At 35.5% G+C, this 17497-nt stretch overlaps 1 protein-coding gene and 1 pseudogene across 2 annotated transcripts in view; one reads left to right on the forward strand and one right to left on the reverse strand.

Annotated features, from left to right (window-relative positions):
* Positions 1-17497, forward strand: part of TRIM24 (tripartite motif containing 24) — a 120446-nt gene that overhangs the window by 45271 nt on the left and 57678 nt on the right. For both annotated transcript variants that reach the window (XM_025854788.2, XM_073899255.1), the window contains exon 2: positions 13324-13442. In XM_025854788.2, the coding sequence (XP_025710573.1) occupies positions 13324-13442 (119 nt within the window). The remainder of the gene's footprint in view (positions 1-13323; positions 13443-17497) is intronic.
* On the reverse strand, positions 8146-8565 carry LOC112810916 (small ribosomal subunit protein eS24 pseudogene; annotated as a pseudogene).

Genomic DNA, 17497 nt, shown 5'->3' on the forward strand with positions numbered 1-17497 from the left:
TGTGTGTTGTCTTTTCACCCTTTTGATAGTGCTGTTTGATGTACAGTAGTTTTAAATTCTGATCCAGTCAAAGTGACATCATGCATAATTACACAGTAGGACTTCATAGGGGTTGGTCTCTTCAGTGAAACAACCAATAAACTGGTGAAAATGACTAGAATCAACTATTTTAGACTCTGGACCTTGGTCAAACTCTTAAAAGATACAGGAGAGTGTTTGATTGAAGGGAGGGGCTGTTGCTTTTTGGTGGAGGGCTCCAAAAATTTGGGGTTGTGTGTTTTATTTGATCTGACAGATTCCTGAGGACTGGACATTGATGTTTGCTGAAATTTAAAATGATAGTACCTCCTTCACCTTTTGCAGCTAGATATTTAAGGAAATCTTTATCTGGTTACCAGCTGGCCACCAGACTGCATGGAACAGAAACTTCAGTGACTACAGTCAATAAGGAATATATACATACTTTGCAGTATAGTTTGGAAAAGTCACAAATGAACTGTTTCTTCTGTCAACAAGGAAAAATGAGCGATCCATCAGCAGTGGGACCGTCAGAGTTCTAGAGTTACCATAATAACCAGATCTCTTTGTGTTTAACTTGCTTGGAGTTCCCTCCATCTGCCCCCCGCCCCCGCCAGCCCCCCTACTTCTTAGATTCATGTCTTTCATCAAATTTAGGAGGCTTTTCACCATTATTTTTTGGATTATCCCGCAGGTCCCTCAGGTTCTGTTCAACTTTCTTCATCATTATTTTCATTCTTCTCTTCATACTGGATTGCTGATTATTTCTTTTTCCTGTTCAGATCTGCCATTTCTGTCAAATTCTTGTTTCCTATGAATGAATTATATTTCCTGGTTTCTTTGAATGCTTTGTAATTTTTTTGTTGTTGCAAACTAAACATTTCAAGCAAGCATATTGTGGTAACTCTGGAAATCAGGTTCTCTTCAGGAATTGATTTTGTTGCTTGTTGAGGTCTTCAGTTGTCTATTTGTATAGTGACTTTTCTAAACTGTTTTCTCAAAGCCTTCCTTGTGCCTATTACTGACCTGTTATCTTGGCACTCAGCCTGTGACATCTCAGAGGTTTATTGTTTTATTATTATTTTTTTTAATGTATGGATTTTTTTTAAGTGTATATGCCTCTTTAGATGTTCTGATAGATGCCACCAAGGAAGCTTTTGTTTCCTGGGGGTGCTAAATAAAGCCAGGCATCCTAGCTGACCCTCAGGGAACCTCATACTACCCAAATCACACAACTCTAAAATTTTAGAGTACAAGGTCTTTACTGTCCACCTTGGAACCAGCCAGCCACTTGAGGAATGCAGGCTGCTGTCCCTACATTGCAACAGGATTAAGGAAGAGGCATAACAATTGGTTTACCCAAGCAGCTCTTGTACCAAAGTTCAGCAGCATCTGTCTCTATTAAGCATTTCTCTGGTTGCTATAAAATTTCTGAGTGAGCTCCAGAGTTCTGAAATAGTGCAGATAGTGTTTTTCCAGCTTAATGTTTGTTTTGGGGAGATAGCAGCCCCAGAAGCTGCCGGGGGGTTTTTTGACATCCTTTGCTGCCATTTTTATTGCTATTTTTTATTTTATTTTACTTTTAATTATTATTACTATTATTATTTAGATTTTAAATTTATTTGAGAGAGACCAAGTGCACAAGCAGGGGGAGTGGGAGAGGGAGAAGCAGGCTCCCCACTAAGCAGGGAGCCTGATGTGGGGCTTGATTGCAGAACCCTGACATCATGACCTGAGCCAAAGGCAGATGCTTCACTGACTGAGCCACTCAGGCGCCCCATTTTTACTGCTATTTTAAAGTAAATCACAGATTTGATTTGGCATTTCATCCTTAAATACCTTAACATGAAATAAGAACAATCCGCCTGGATAATCTCACATCATTACCATGGGTAACTAAATAACTATTATTTTCTAACATTCTAAGTCAAGTGAAATTTCACATTTACCATATTGTCCTCAAAATGTCGTTTATGGCTGTTTTGTTCAAACCTGAATCCAGTCAAGGATTAACCACATTTAGTTATTGTGTTTCTTAAGTCTTTCTTAATCTAGAATAGTTCCCTCTCCTATCCCTGTTTCTATTACTTGGACCTGGTGGAAAGAACCAATCAGTTGGATTTGTAAAATACTTTGCATTCTGGATTTCTGTGGTGTTTCCTCATAGGCTCTTTAAGTCATTCCTCTCAACTAGAAGTTTAGGTGATTAAGTTCAGGTTGAACCTTGTTAGATAATAATATTATTATATTCTTCATATTGCATCCCATCAGGAAGCAAGGAATGTCTAGTAAAGATTTGCTAGTAGAATAGTATTGAGGTTGATTGGCCAGATCATATATTATAAACTTGTTTATCTCTCAAGTAGTGCGTCTTAATTGATCTTTAAAGATACTTCTGCTGGGTTTAGAGGTCTGGCGAGGCAATTATTATTGTATTTAACACTTGGAAGATGTCTTTCTACTGTCTTCTGATTTCCATTGTTAATGAGAGGTAGGTAATAAGTCTTACTTTCGTCCTGTTTGATAATCCCATCTTTTTTTCTTTGCTTTTAAGATGATTTCTCTTGGTAGGATTTATCATTTCTATAAAATTCTTAGTTGTATTTGCTCTCAATTCTTTTTGAGACAATGATTAAATACTTGTTTTATATTCTATATGTATATGTCTATTTTTGGAGTCCCTTCTATCCCATTGTTTGTATTTCTGTCCTTACATAAATACCATCCTGTCTTGATTACTGTAGCTCTATAGTAAGTCTTGAAATCAGATCTTGTAAGTCCTCCAGATTTGTTATTTTTCAAATTGTTTTTGCTATTCTTGGTCCTTTTGCATTTTCATATAAATTTTAGCATCAGTTTGTCAGTTTCTACAAAAATCCTGCTGGGATTTTAATTGGGATTCCACTGAATCTTTAGCTCAGTTTGGGGAGAAGGAACATCCTACCCATATTGAATGTTCCAATCCAGGAACATGTTTAATTTCTCTAAATCATTAATTTTATTTCTTAATTTTCATTATACAGGTCTTACATATAATTTGTTAAAAGTATTCCTAAGTATTTCATGTGTTGTCTTTGTTTTGTTTTTATGTGTGTATGCTTTACAATTTTTTACATAGGTGATTATGTTTCCTGTGACTTGAAACAATTTTACTTCTCCCTTTCTAACCTGTTTACCCTTTATTTCTTTATCTTTGACTTTTTTGCACTAACTAAAACAGCTTGGAATAGAAGTTGTGAGTGGAAGTCATTGGTTTCTTCCAAGTCACACCAGAAAGCATTTACTATTTCATCATTAAATATGTTTGGTACAAGATTTTCATATATGACTTTTATCAGGTTGAGGAAGTTTCCTTCTATTCCTAGGATGCTGAAAGTTTATCTTACATGGGTGCTGAATTTTTCAAGGATGATCATATGACTTTTCTCCTTTATTTTGTTAATATAGTGAATTATTTTAATTGACTTGAATGCTCAACCAACCTTGCATTTCTGTAATAAACTTAACCATGATGGGTTATCCTTTTTATATGTTTCTGAACTTGATATTCTGATATTTTCGTAATAATTTTTGTTCTTGAGACATACTGATCTGTACTTTTCTGTCCTGGTAATGACTGCATCTGATTTTAGTATCAGGGCATTACTGGCCTTATAAAATAAGACAAGAAGTATGTTCCTTCTCTGTTTTCTAAGAGTTGTTTAGAGTTGATATTATCTTCTTTAAATGTTTGCAGAATTGGGCGCCTGGGTGGCTCAGTTGGTTAAGCGACTGCCTTCGGCTCAGGTCATGATCCTGGAGTCCCGGGATCGAGTCCCGCATCGCTCCCTGCTCAGCAGGGAGTCTGCTTCTCCCTCTGACCCTCCCCCCTCTCATGTACTCTCTCTTTGTCTCTCATTCTCACTCTCTCAAAATAAATAATAAATAAATCTTTAAAAAAAAACTACAAAAAAAAATGTTTGCAGAATTCACCAGTGGTTCCTTCTAGAGCTAGACTTTTCTCTTTGGGAAAGTTTTAAAATACAAAATCTGTTTCTTTAATTGATACAGGGCTATTCAGGTTTTCTATTTTTTTAAGATTTTGGATAATTGTGTCTTTCAAAAAATTAATATATTTAATCAAGTTGATCACAATATTCCCATACTATACTATTTTTTAAGGTCCACAAAATCTGTACAATGGCCTCTATTTTTATTTCTGATTTTTTTCTTTTTTTTTTGATCAGTCTAGCTAGAGTATTAATTTTAACAACCCCCCCCAAACTGACCTCAGTTTCATTGCCTTGTTTTCCTTTATTCCCATTTTCTTTTCTTCTTTTTTTTTCCAGTAGTTTCTACTCATTATTTCCTTCATTCTACTTTCTTTAGGATTAATTTGCAATTTTTCTAGATTCTTGAATGGAAGCTTCCTGGATCATTGATTTTTTTTTTTTTTTATGCCTTTCTTCATTAACATGGAAATCATTTGTTCAATTTCCACAGAGTTGGGGATTTTCCAGTTCTTTCTGTTTCTAATTTCCAAGTTTATCTCATTATGGTCATGGAACATATTTTGTGTGTTTTTAGTTCTTTTAATTTATTCATACTTGTTTTGTTGCCCAGCATATGGTATATCTTGGTAAATATTCTAATCACACTTAAAGAACATACATTCTACTAACATTGGGTATAAAACATCAATTGCATCAAGTTATGTGATTCTTTTGTTCAAGTCTTTTATATCCTTTTTAAGTCTACTACTCTTACTGATTTCTGAGAGGAAAGTTAAAATCTCTATCATGTGGATTTGTCTGTGTATCAGTTTTTACATTGTGTTATGAAGCTCTGTTAATTAATTAAATGTGCATTTAGGATTATATGTCCTTGTAGGGAATTGACCCCTTTATCATTATACATTGTCCCCACATTATATCTGGTAATAGTTCTTGTTCTTTTGTGTACTCTGATATTATTACAAAGTCCTCCAGGTTTTATGGGTTTATTGTTGAATGTGTATCTGTTTCTATCCTTTTCCTTTTTTAAACTGTGTGTGTATTAATTGGGTTTCTTGTAGATAGTATTTAATTAGGTCTTTTATTATATACATGTGTATGTATGCTTAATAGGAAGCCATCAATGGTATTGATAGGACCATGGAAAGAACATTATTTTGCACTGTATGTATCCTCTACTTTTTAAAACTCCAGTGGATATTGGACTATAGTTTCCTGATTGGTGGTGATCCATCTCATGATACTATCATTCAACTCACTTGTGTCTCTGATCCACAGTGTTTAATAAAGAGGCTTTAAATCCACATATGTTTCTTTTGTGGAGATGAGTAGTCAGAGTTGCCAGTCATTCCTGGTACTTAATATCAAAGCATAAGCTCTGCCTTATGCTTAGGTTTAGAAACTAAAACTTCACAAAAAGGAGATAGCAGATAATATTCCTCTCAGAGCCCAAAAGCCATAAACATTTAATTTGTAGAAAAAATAATAATACCAAATCTTAGTAAGTTCATTTTAGGTCCATGTGCTTTTATAAGTATATAATTTATGCTGTCATTAATTTCCTATGACTCATGTTTTATAACCTTATAATTATCCAAACATGTTTCATGACTTCATTTAGTAAACATAGAAACTTACATTTAGATGGATAATGAACATATAACTTCAGTCCTTTTCCTTTAAAATGCAGAAAAATATAATACTGAAGTGTTAATTGTTTCAGTAAATAGGTGATTTCCTTACTTAGTTTCTTCCCAGGACATACTCCATATTCTTACTTTTGGTATTAGCTAGTGAGATCCATGTGCTTTACTCTTTGTCTTAAATTATAAAGTTGACTCCCTGCTTGTCTTTTGGATTTCAACTTTTCCCTTTCCAGAAATGGGGGTTGAATTGTTTTCACAGTATTCCCACTCTTCCCAGGATCGTGTGTCAAAAGAATCACTTTCTGCATATAGGCATTCAGCTGTTTACCGTATGATATACTATGTCTGGTTTTCCTTGTACTAATGAATTGTGAGCTTGGAATGAAGTTTGGGTAGAGACACAAATTTAAGATACACCCAACATTTAGTCCCATTGTTACTATTATTTATGTATTCGTTTGTTTGTTTTCCTGTTGTTACTTTTAGGTAAACATGCATTTATGACTCTGAAATCATTTATAGCATTAGCAGATCATACTTTGAGGGAATCAGATAGATGAGGTCATGCTGATCCTTTCAGAAGGAGTCACTTATTACCTGATTTTAATTGGAAGGCACAAAGATTATAATACACAGGTTTGCCAGGTACCAACCTGACATCATTAGGCCCTTTTTATACACTTATTCATATAATCCTTGTAACAGTCCTGCCTCAAATTTGTTCTAATGAGTGTGAAACATTTAGCACAATAACTGGAACACAGCAAACTCTCAATATGGTAATCATTATCATTATGATTATCATTTATTGTTTTACAGAAGAGGAAGTAGAGGCTCAAAGGATTTAAGGGTTATAGGGCAATCAATAAAGAGGAATACGCTAGGTCTATATGGTTTTAAACTCCATATTCTATCTCTTTTATTTAAATATGTTCCGTGTGGAATGTGTACAAGATGGGTCATGAGGCAGGGTTGAAATCCCAGATTTGCCACTTAGTAGTTTTATGACCCTGGGCAAGTGATGGTAGTCAGTTTTCTGATCTGTAAGGTGGGGATTATATTTAATTAATTTGCTAGAGCTGCTTTGCTCTGAGGGTTACTAGCCATCTAGTAACTAGTCTAGAGTTAGAGGTCTGACAAAAGCCAGCAGGTGTTTCACTGGGCCTCAGATCTCATTTGCACCCATTCATCTCCCCTTGCTTTTAGGCCTTGGAAGCAGTTTAGTTCAGGAACAATAGATGGGTTGAAGTTAGTACTAAGAGGAGCTGCTGCTGCTTTCCCTTTTCCTAGACTTGTGTCCAGACTTGTGTGCTAATCATTCCCTTGGCTTTTCTTTATAGTTGATCATCTATGTATGCTTTCCTATATAATATTTTATTTGGATTGTATTTGGATTTTTGAACTTAAATGGTGAATGTATTCTTTTAGGACTTCCTTTATTCACTCAATATAATATTTTTTGGAATTCAGTCATGTTGATATCTGTAGTTAAAGTGCATTGATTTCATTGCTGTAAAGTATTTTATTATTTGAATATATCACAGTATTTTGTTTCTCTTGTTGATGGACATTCAGATTGTTTCCAGTTGTGAGCTTTTATGAAAAATGCTTTGATGAACGTTCTTGAACATATCTCCTGATGCTGAAGTATGAGAGTTTCTCAATGTTGAAATTGTGAATCATAGGGTATGTGTATTAAAAGGAATTTATTTATCATTCACCAAGTACTTACTGAGCACTATGCCAGGTACATTTTTAGGTGCTTTGGAATATTGGTGAACTAAAGAGAGAAAAATCTCTGCCCTCATGGGATTTACATTCTGTTTGAGATCTCCAGACAATAAATAATAAACATAAATAAATAGAAGGATAAATGCCAGGAGGGAAAAGAGAACAAGGTAAGGGGATCATTTGTGTAGGAAGGTGGGTGGGGATGCAGGTGTCATCAAAGTTTAACATTTGAAAACAGACTTAAAGGAAGTTATGTACCACTTAAAAATTTTTCAACCTAAATAACAAAAAGAAGCAACTGTGGCCATTAAACACACAGTGATGAATGATTCAAGTAAAAATCTCCACAATTCTTAGAGAATTATTTTTTCTTTAGTTAATCAGATCTTAATCTTTCCAGCTTCTGAAAGGATATATTCTAGATGCTAATGTCTTCCAATTTGTGCAGAAGAACTATAAATGTACTCAGAGTTGGTTGAATAAAAGTCACATTTTCTGGGCACCTGGCTTGCTCAGTCAGTAGAACATGGAACTCTTGATTGGGGTTGTGAGTTCGAGCCCCACTTTGGGTGTAGAGATTCCTTTTAAAAAAAAATTGAAATCTTTAAAAAAAAATTACATTTTCCTCTTCACTTTATGGTTAAAAAGGTATTGTTAAGTTAGCATTTATTTGGATTTAAACTCATTTAGGTCAAATTCAGCACCTTACACAACTGGGATTCTTTTTTTTAAGTTCTTAGTTTATTAATTCTCTCGTGAAAAATCTGCAGAATCACCACAGGTAAAGTCACTGCAGAATTTTTACTCCTTCTTTTTGCCAGCACCAACACTGGCTTTTGCAGTCCACCTGACTTTCTTCATTCTGTCCTTGGGTTCCTTTTGAGGTTTTCTTGACGTCTTTTTCATCTCATATAGGCCATGTCTTGCAAGTCTATGTTTGGGTTCATTTTTCCTTGCATATTCCAAGGAATCATAAATCATGCCAAAGCCAGTTGTCTTGCCACCACCAAAATGGGTTCTGAATCCAAAGGTGACATCTGGTGTGGCCTTGTACATTCTGGCTAGTTTTTCCAGAATTTCTGTCTTTCCCAGGTGAAGAACATCAGTGACCATCTATTTCTGCTGAAGTAGTCGGTTGGTCATGACTTCCTGGTCCACGTGGTTACTTTGTCGTTCATGATGGCCACTGAGCTTCAAGCAGCCAGGAAGGAAAAGAGAGCCACAAATGGGATTCTTAATTCGTGGACTAATATCTTATCTATCAAAATGACATGACCTATTAACCCATGGTTTTCTAAACATTTTTGTAAAGTGTAGTAGTACAGAGCCTGCACTTGGGTCCATCAGCCAAGGGTTCAAATCATAATTCCAGTGCTGTGTGACCTTGATCAGGTTAAACCAGAGTTTCTGATCTGTTTCCTCTTCTTTATGAGGATAATGCAGTGCATATAAGGAGAACACTAAATAAACGTTAGTTCATTTTAGGGTTTTTTTGTTTTGTTTTGTTTTTTACTTTATATTTTGATAATAGATTGATGGGAATTTACAGAGAGATCTAAGGTACACAGTTTTTCCCAATGATTACATCTTCTGTAACTAGTATAAATCAAAACAAGAAAATGAACATTGGTAAAATAGTGCCTATAGTTCTTTGCCACTTTATCACATGTGTAGATTCATATATCTATCATCACAATCAAGATAGTTGTGTTCTTGTTTTATTCCATCCCTACCAAAGCTCTCTTTGTAGTCATATCTACCCTTTCCTTTCCCCATATTCCATCATCCTTAACTTCAGGCAAAGCACTAATCTCTATAATCTTGTTATTTTGAGAATATTACATAAATGGAATCATTCATAAGTGACCTTTTGGAAATTAGCTTTTTTCACTCAGAATGATACTCTTAAGATCCATTCAATATGTTGCATGTATTAATAGTTATTTCCCTTTTATTGCTGACTAGCATTCTATGGTATGGATATACCACAGTTTACTTAATCATTAACTTCTTTAAGGGGATTTGGGTCTTTTCAAGTTTGAGGCTATTTTGAATAACACTGAATTAAGCCAGTGTTCAGATTTTTTGTGGATTTAAGTTTATTCCATTGGAATGCCCAGGAGTGAGATTGTTAATTCATATGATAAATGTTATGTTTAGTTTTTAAGAAAACTGCCAAACTATTTTATATTCCCACTGAGAATGTATGAGAGATCCAAAATAAAATGTAGTGACAATAGCTTTCTGCTTGTATCTCACCTTGATCTTAATTTGCATTTACCTGATGGCTAGTGATGTGGAACTTCTTATTGCGTGATTGTTTGCCATGTGTATATCCTCATTGGTGAAATGTCTCTTCCTGTGTTTTGCCCATTTTCTAATTGGGATGTTTGTTGTTTCATTGTTGAGTTTTGAGAGTTCTTTATATATTGTAGATATGAATCCTTTGTCAGATCTGTGCTCTGTAAATATTTTCTCCCAGTGTGTAGTGGTGTTTTTTTTTTTTAATCTTCACAATTCATCTTTGTCTATCCCTTGAACGGTAACAGATATTCTTTGTTGTAGTAGCTATATAGTGTCTTGATATTAGATAGAACAGTTCCTCTTTCTTGTTTTCAGTATTGATTTAGCTACTATTGTACATTTGCCTTTCTATATAAATTTTGAAATCTTGTCTATATCTACAAAAAAATGTTGCTGGGATATTAGAAATTGTGTTAAACCTACAACTCACATTAAGGAGAATTGACATCTTTACTACAGTGATTACCCCTATCCATGAACACTCTGTGTCTCTTCATTTATTTAGATGATTTTTGATTGCTCTCATCAGCATTTTATAGTTTTCAGCATAAAAGTCCTATACATGTTTTGCTAGGTTTACACCTAAGTATTTCAGTTTGTTTGGAGCCAATTTCCAAATAGCTATAGGGCTATTCAAATTATTTCATACTGGATAAGTCCTAGTAGTTTGCACTTTTTGAGTAATTTGTTTCACTTGTTAAATTTCTGTGACTAGTGTTAGTATTCCTCTACTAACTTTTTGATGTCCACATCATCTGTAGTGCTCTTCCCTTTTTCATTCTTTGTTTGGTAAATTGTATCTTCTCCTTTACCATCCTCAGTCTTGTTGAAGGTTTGTTAATTTCATTGGCCTTTTCAAATAACCAGCTTTTTGTTTGTTTGACTTTTCAGTTTTCAATTCCACTAGTCTCTGCTGTTACATTTCTTATTTTCTGTCTCCTATGAGGTTGAAATTGAAGTCTGTGTTCCTTATGCTGCCTCCCTTGACATCTGGAAGGGGAGGGCCTCCTCCTTATTACTGGTGGATGGTGTGGAAGTCTCTTGCTACCTCTTGATTAGCTCCCTGGGTAATAGGGGCCTGAGTGTCTGTTTACTACTTCCCATTGTTCTTCATTGACCCCTTTAAGGAGTGGGGACCGAGGAGGTTACTGGTAGGCAGTAGTAAAAGTTCTGAGTGTCCAATAATCCTTTTTAATGCCTCCCCAGCATAGAGGTAGAGCAGTACCTCATTACTGTCATGGAGGGCAAAATTCATGCTTTTCCCGTTGTCCCTGCTAATGCTGCAGGGGGCCTCATTAGTGCCCAGTAAGGATGAAAGCCCCAGCTCCCCACCAGTCTTCTCTGACAGACACAGCAGTGTGTCGTTGGAGTACTTGGTTTCTGCTTGGCCAGGGTGGAAGTCTAGACTTCCCACTGGGCCTTTGCTGGTGGGAAAAGGAGCACAGTTTTATCTGTGGTGTTTGACTGGAGTAGAGCAGTTACTGTCTAAAAGTTATGTCTTGGTGGGCTGCCTATTTCCTGGTCCTTAGGATAAAGAGAGCAGGTTTCTGTGGGATTTTTTTGTTTATTTGTTTACACCTGTTGATATTCATAGGACGGTGACTTCATCCATGGTGACTGCTCACTTTGGAATATATGAGGCTAAAAGAAAATCCAGTGAACTCACCACTGTGTCGTTCCTTGGGTCCTGAGGACTCTAGCTAGTCTGCTGCCTTCTCTCTACCTTTCAGTCTTCTTATGATTGTTTCATATAGAACACCTAGAGTTTTTAGCTGCATTTATATAGAGGAATAGGGAAAAATATGTTTACTCAATCTTACTCTTTTGTGAAATGCATTGTCACATAATTTGCAGATTTTTATTATTAATTCTTTGTTAGTAGCACATACTAGGTATATCATTCCCAGTTTGAACCTTGTCTTGTCACTTTCTTCATGGTAATCTTTTTGCTAGCTGTAATTCTGAATGTAAATGAAATCAAATTCATTGATCTTTCCCTTAACCTCTTGCTTTTTGTTTCTTGCTTTAGAAATTTATTCCTGCTCTAAGTTTACACAGACGTTCTCTTATATTTCTTTGCGAAAGTTTTAAGGTTCTTAATCTTTTAAAAGAACTCTCATTTTTAATAGAGTAGTGATCTCACTCATCCCCCTCCCACTTTGGAGAACTGTAGCACCATGAAAAGTTCATCCCTTTTCCCATTGATCTCCAGTGCCACATCTATGTATAAAATGTACTTATTTGTGAGCCTGTTTCTGGTATGTGTATTCTGTTCTTTTTCTTTTTTTTAATCCTTACATAAATTTCACACCATTTTAATTACCATAGCTTTAGAATAAGTCCTTTACTTGGTAGGCATATCCCCCCAGCTTGTCAAAATTCTATTGAAATTCCTTTTGGGATTATTAAAATTGCATTGAATCTATAAATATGTTTGGGGAGAATTGGTATCTTTACCATCGTGAACATGGTTTTTCTTTACTTAGATATATTTTAAGATTTCTAAATACAGCTTAACATTTTTCTCCAGAATGGCCTTACATATTTAAAACAATTACTTCTGAGTACTCAGTATATTTTGTTGCTATTGTAAAATGTGTTCTTTAATTTAAATATTTGTTGATTGCTTGTATATATAAATGAAATTGACCTTTGGATTACTTTATATTCATTCTTATGCATTTCATTTTACAAAAAAATGTTCTTGGGAACCTTATCTCAGTCTCCGTGGTACAAATTATAGCATCAAGTGAATATTAGATTTTAAAATTTTAATCAAAAATTTAGATTTTAATTCATTCATAGTTATTACTTACTGTTTTACCAAGCACTATGAAAGATTATTCTTCCCCTCCCCAAAAAGAACATATTTGCACTTGTTAAAGGAAACATAATAGTGTTTCTTAATCTCCCATGGAGATTTAAAGCAAAACAAGTATGTTTGTACTCCCCTTTCAGAAATCCCGGTCTGTACATCCAGAGAAAACCCGAAGTCTCTATTTTTAAAAAAATCTCCACATGAGATTTTGAAAACCACTGCCAGGGGAAGTTGCTAAACAATAAAAAGAGCAGCCTATGAGGTTATTGGAGGAGCATCTCATTTAAAATAAACTTTTATTCATTATTAAATAAACTAGGTGTGGGATATATCTGTATGTGTACATAAACTGAATTGCTTTGTGTTAAGTAACAGCAGATATGACTTTGAAGAGAGTGGGCATTGTAAAAGAACCCAGTTACAGTTTGAATGAGATGTGCTCGTTTGTGTGTAGTATATTTATATTAAAACTTAGAAAGAGAGCTCAGTTGGTGGTTGCCTGAGGTGTAAAGGGTCATGGGTGGGTGAAAGAATGAAGAGGGTCAAAAGGTACAAATTTCCAGTTATAAAATGAATAGGTCATTGGGTTGTAATGTACAGCCTGGTGACTGTAGTTAATGCCATATTACATATTTGAAAGTAGCTGGAAGAGTGGATCTTGAAAATTCTTACCACAAGAAGAAAACTTTTGTAACTATGCATGGTGACAGATGTTAACTGAACTTACTGCGGTGATCATTTTGCAGTTATATACAATCAAATCATTATGCTGTGCAAACTAAAAAAACTTAGAACACAATTTTGTTTTCCCCAGTTGGAGTCATTCGATGTCCAGTTTGCAGCCAAGAATGTGCAGAGAGACACATCATAGATAATTTTTTTGTGAAGGACACTACTGAGGTTCCCAGCAGTACAGTAGAAAAGTCTAATCAGGTAAGTGTACTAATTAAGTCTTAAATGTTTTGCCTCCTCTTACTAAGACAGCCTGAATTGTTGAAGGACTCTAAAAAGGTGTCTGACATTGACCATTATGTCTATCAAATTATGTAATATTTTAAAAGGTAATAAAGAATAATAAATAATTCCTCTTATTGAATAAAACGGTACCAATTCAGAAGCCTTGATTGTACCCCCACCTTCCCTGTCCCTTCAGAGAAAACCATTCTATATTTGATAGTATTTCATTTTTTTGTAACTTTACTGTGTATTGACAATTAGATTTTTTTATTTCAAGTCCCACCTTTTTCACTTTTTTCTGTTTTAATGATGAACTCTATAATGATATGACAAATTCCATGTCTTTGATCAGTATGGTTTCTGCATTTTAAGAACGTCTTCTATTCTGCATGGTATTTCTTTGAAAGCCTCATTTAGTAATATTGTCCAGGGTGTTGGATTTAGAGACCCAATGATGTTTTTCTTTTTTCCCCACTTCCATAACCCACATGTAGAACATTTCTATTGGCCCTTTAAATCTAAATGTCCGGTCGCTGGTGGGTGAATTGTAGTACTCTGGTGGAGGTGAGCTATGATTAGTTCTGCACTAAAGTGTAGTGTATTAGTCTACTTTTGAATTGTGATTCATTGATGATTTCTCTAAGCATTTCCTCAAATTTGGAACATAAGATCTGTGAAGGAACAGAATCTGACAATGGAAAAAATGATTATTAATCTAAAATGTAAAAATCAAAAAAGTAATGTTTAGGGCACTTCAGGAATCACATAGCTAAGTTTCTGTACTTTTCATTTTCAGCTTTTTGTTTCTTGGGGGAACTGTGGGAATTTAGGGTTCATTTAAAATGAATATAGCCATTACTAACTAAAATATCCCTTTTGAGGGTGCATGGGTAGCTCAGTTGGTTAGGCAGCCATCTCTTTATTTCGGCTCAGGTCATGATCTCGGGGTTGTGTGACTGAGCCCCGTATGGGCATGGAGCCTGCTTGGAATTCTCTCTCCCCCTCTCCATCTGCCCTTCCCCCCTTCCATTGTGCACACATGAGCTCTCTCTCTCTCTCTCTCTCAAAAAAAAAAAAATTTTTTTTAAAGATTTTATTTATTTATTTATTTGAGAGAGCAAGAATGAGAGAGAGAGAGAGCACATGAGAGGGGGGAGGGTCAGAGGGAGAAGCAGACTCCCCGCTGAGCAGGGAGCCCGATGCGGAACTCAGTCCCGAGACTCCAGGATCATGACCTGAGCCGAAGGCAGTTGCTTAACCAACTGAGCCACCCAGGTGCCCCAAAAAAATTTTTTTTAAATATCACTTTTGTTTCAAAAGTATCCACAGTTCATCAAAGGCCAAAGCAGGGCTTGGTGCAGTGAATAAACTTTCTAATTGTTGTGAAACCAGCTTTAAAGCATGAAAATGCAGTTATTTATGTGAGATACAGTGTCAAGTACTTAACACCTCTGAAAGTTCCCCTGTGAATACCAGTGATTTTTTTTTTTTTATCTACTAGAGTGTCATGTCTCTTTGCTTCATATGTGATTATATTTATACTAGATATACTTTGTTAGTCATATCACTCACCAGTTATGCTTCATCAGATGAACTCTAGTAGTGCATGTGAATGCTCAATCCAGAAAATTCAAAAGCAAAGCAGCATAAAAAATCAACAGGGTGGAGTTATGATCCTATATGAATTGATGGTGTTAAGAGATGAGTATTGAAGGGATTCTAATCTAAAGGACAAATTTAAGAGGCTGCTTTATGCCTCTGTATAATCAATTAGTTTTGCTAAGTTTATCTACTCTGTTTTGTCACAAAATAATAGGAAGAAGTTATAATCAATTAAACTAAAGATAGTCCAAATTGACATCTTCATTTTAGGTAAGTGAGGCTAGGGAGGTTGTTAAACCTGGTTCAGGAGTAGGGTACTTAGAGGGATATTTTGGGAATGAAAACAGGAGAGGTGATAATGTGGGATGAAGCAAGCACTAGGCAAAAGGTAATGAGGGCTGAACTAGCCTAGTGGCAATAAGGAAAGGAAGGGGAGAAGTTACAGTCCACACAGGACTTGATATACCTGATTGGATGTGGAGGTGAGAGGGACCCCACTACCAGGATGGTGGTGCTTTTCATAGAGAGAAAGAGGGCAGGGAAGTACATAGAGAATTGGTTTTGAATGTGATTGAGTTTGCCTGTAAGACTAAGGTAATGTCATCTGTGATCAAACTGGAGCTCTGAGGATAGTTTATAGCTGAAGATAAAGTTTTAAAAACTTTTTGTTACAGATAATTTTAAGCATTACCAAGAGAAGGGACAGTTTCACATAACAGACTCCCATGTACACATTACCTAGCTTAGTAGTCACGAACTCATTTTATGTTTAACCTGACACTCCCCCACATATACACGCTATATTATGTTGAAGTTATTCCCAGGTATTATATCATCTAATCCATAAACCTTCAGTATTTCTATGGAAAAATAATTTTTTTAATGAATGTAACCACCATATTAATTTAACATATAAAAGAAATTTACAGTAATTCCTTAATATCATCAAACATCCAGTGATAATGTCGCTAATTGTCGTGGTTCTTTCTTTAAAACAGTGGTTTGTTTCTGTAAGGATCCAGTAAGGCCTACACAGTGCATTTGGTTGATTTGTCTCAACCCTGTCTTTTAATTAATCTCAAATTATCCCTTCACTTCAGTGGCTTTCTTTTTCTGCCCTTTTTAACATATTTGTTAGATAAAGTGTGTTAGTCCTGTATAGTAAGCCTTATTCTGCCTTTTGCCAACCATCTTCATAAAGTCATTTAACATACTTCTCTGTCTCCTGTAATTTGTGTACACTGGCAGTAAAAATGTAGAGGCTGATTTAATTTCAGGTTCCATTGGGTGAGGGGGTATGAGAATACTTTCATCCATATGTCTGTATGTACTTCAGTCAGGAGGCACAAGAGTTTGGTTGTCTTTCTTTTTCCTGATGTCAGTGGCCATTAATGATCGCTGCCATGATTCTGTATTATATTACGGCCTTGGAAAACTATGACGTTCTCATTCTGTCATGCCCCTGTATTTCTTAACTGGAAGAGAAACCGAAGGCTTCCTTCATTTATTCTTTGGTTTTAAAGGAAAGGTAGGTTAAACACTTAATTCTTTTCCTTTAGTTGCTGAATTTTAGAGTAGTAACTTAGTTTCTTAGCATTCTTCAGAGGTTGACTAATGAGTGGTGTGTTTGTGTGTCATTATGAATTCGTGGGCTTTTAACATAAAATCTGTTCTAGTAGTTGTTAGTGATGCTCCACTTGTGCCATCTTGGCAACAGGAGCTTCACGTTGATTCCTGAGTCATGCTGATACAATCACAGTAGTCACTGCTGTCTCCCCTGCTTTCTGTTTTGACATATTGTTAGAGGCTTTGGTTCCTTTTAGTTGGAAATGGTATCTGGAGACCACAGTATGGGTGCTGGGGATACTAATGACCATTGGGTTGGTCATTTGTCTAGGCCTTGCAGGAGAATGATTTAGCAAACACTTTTTATTGAAAAAAGAAAGTGACTACACTTCCCGTGTTGAACACTGCGTGATGTATAGAATTTTTGAATCATAAATTGTACACCTAAGACTAATATAACACTGCTAATTACACTTGAATAAAGAAGAAAAAACAAGTCCATCTGGCTTGGTCTTGAATTTAGGCCACATAGTGTCTCTTGGGGCACAGACAAGCATCCTCTCTAAGGCATCTTTTTTATTAAGAAGCTCATCAACCTCAAACACATGGAATTTTAAGGAACTACAATAGAGCCTCTGAAATCTTTATTAAGGGAAAGGGATAAACAGAATACAAAGTAAGTATTAGGTGATAGAAAACTGTCATGAATGGATAAAGAAGATGTGGTATATATACACAATGGAATATTATGTATCCATCAAAAGGAATGAGATCTTGCCATTTGCAACAACGTGGATGGAACTGGAGGGTGTTATGCTGAGTGAAATCAGTCAATCAGAGAAAGACATGTATCATATGACCTC

This window comes from Callorhinus ursinus, unplaced genomic scaffold, assembly GCF_003265705.2.
Source record: "Callorhinus ursinus isolate GAN/ISIS: 27379988/994484 unplaced genomic scaffold, GSC_fseal_2.0 scaffold12, whole genome shotgun sequence".
Classification (NCBI taxonomy): domain Eukaryota; kingdom Metazoa; phylum Chordata; class Mammalia; order Carnivora; family Otariidae; genus Callorhinus; species Callorhinus ursinus.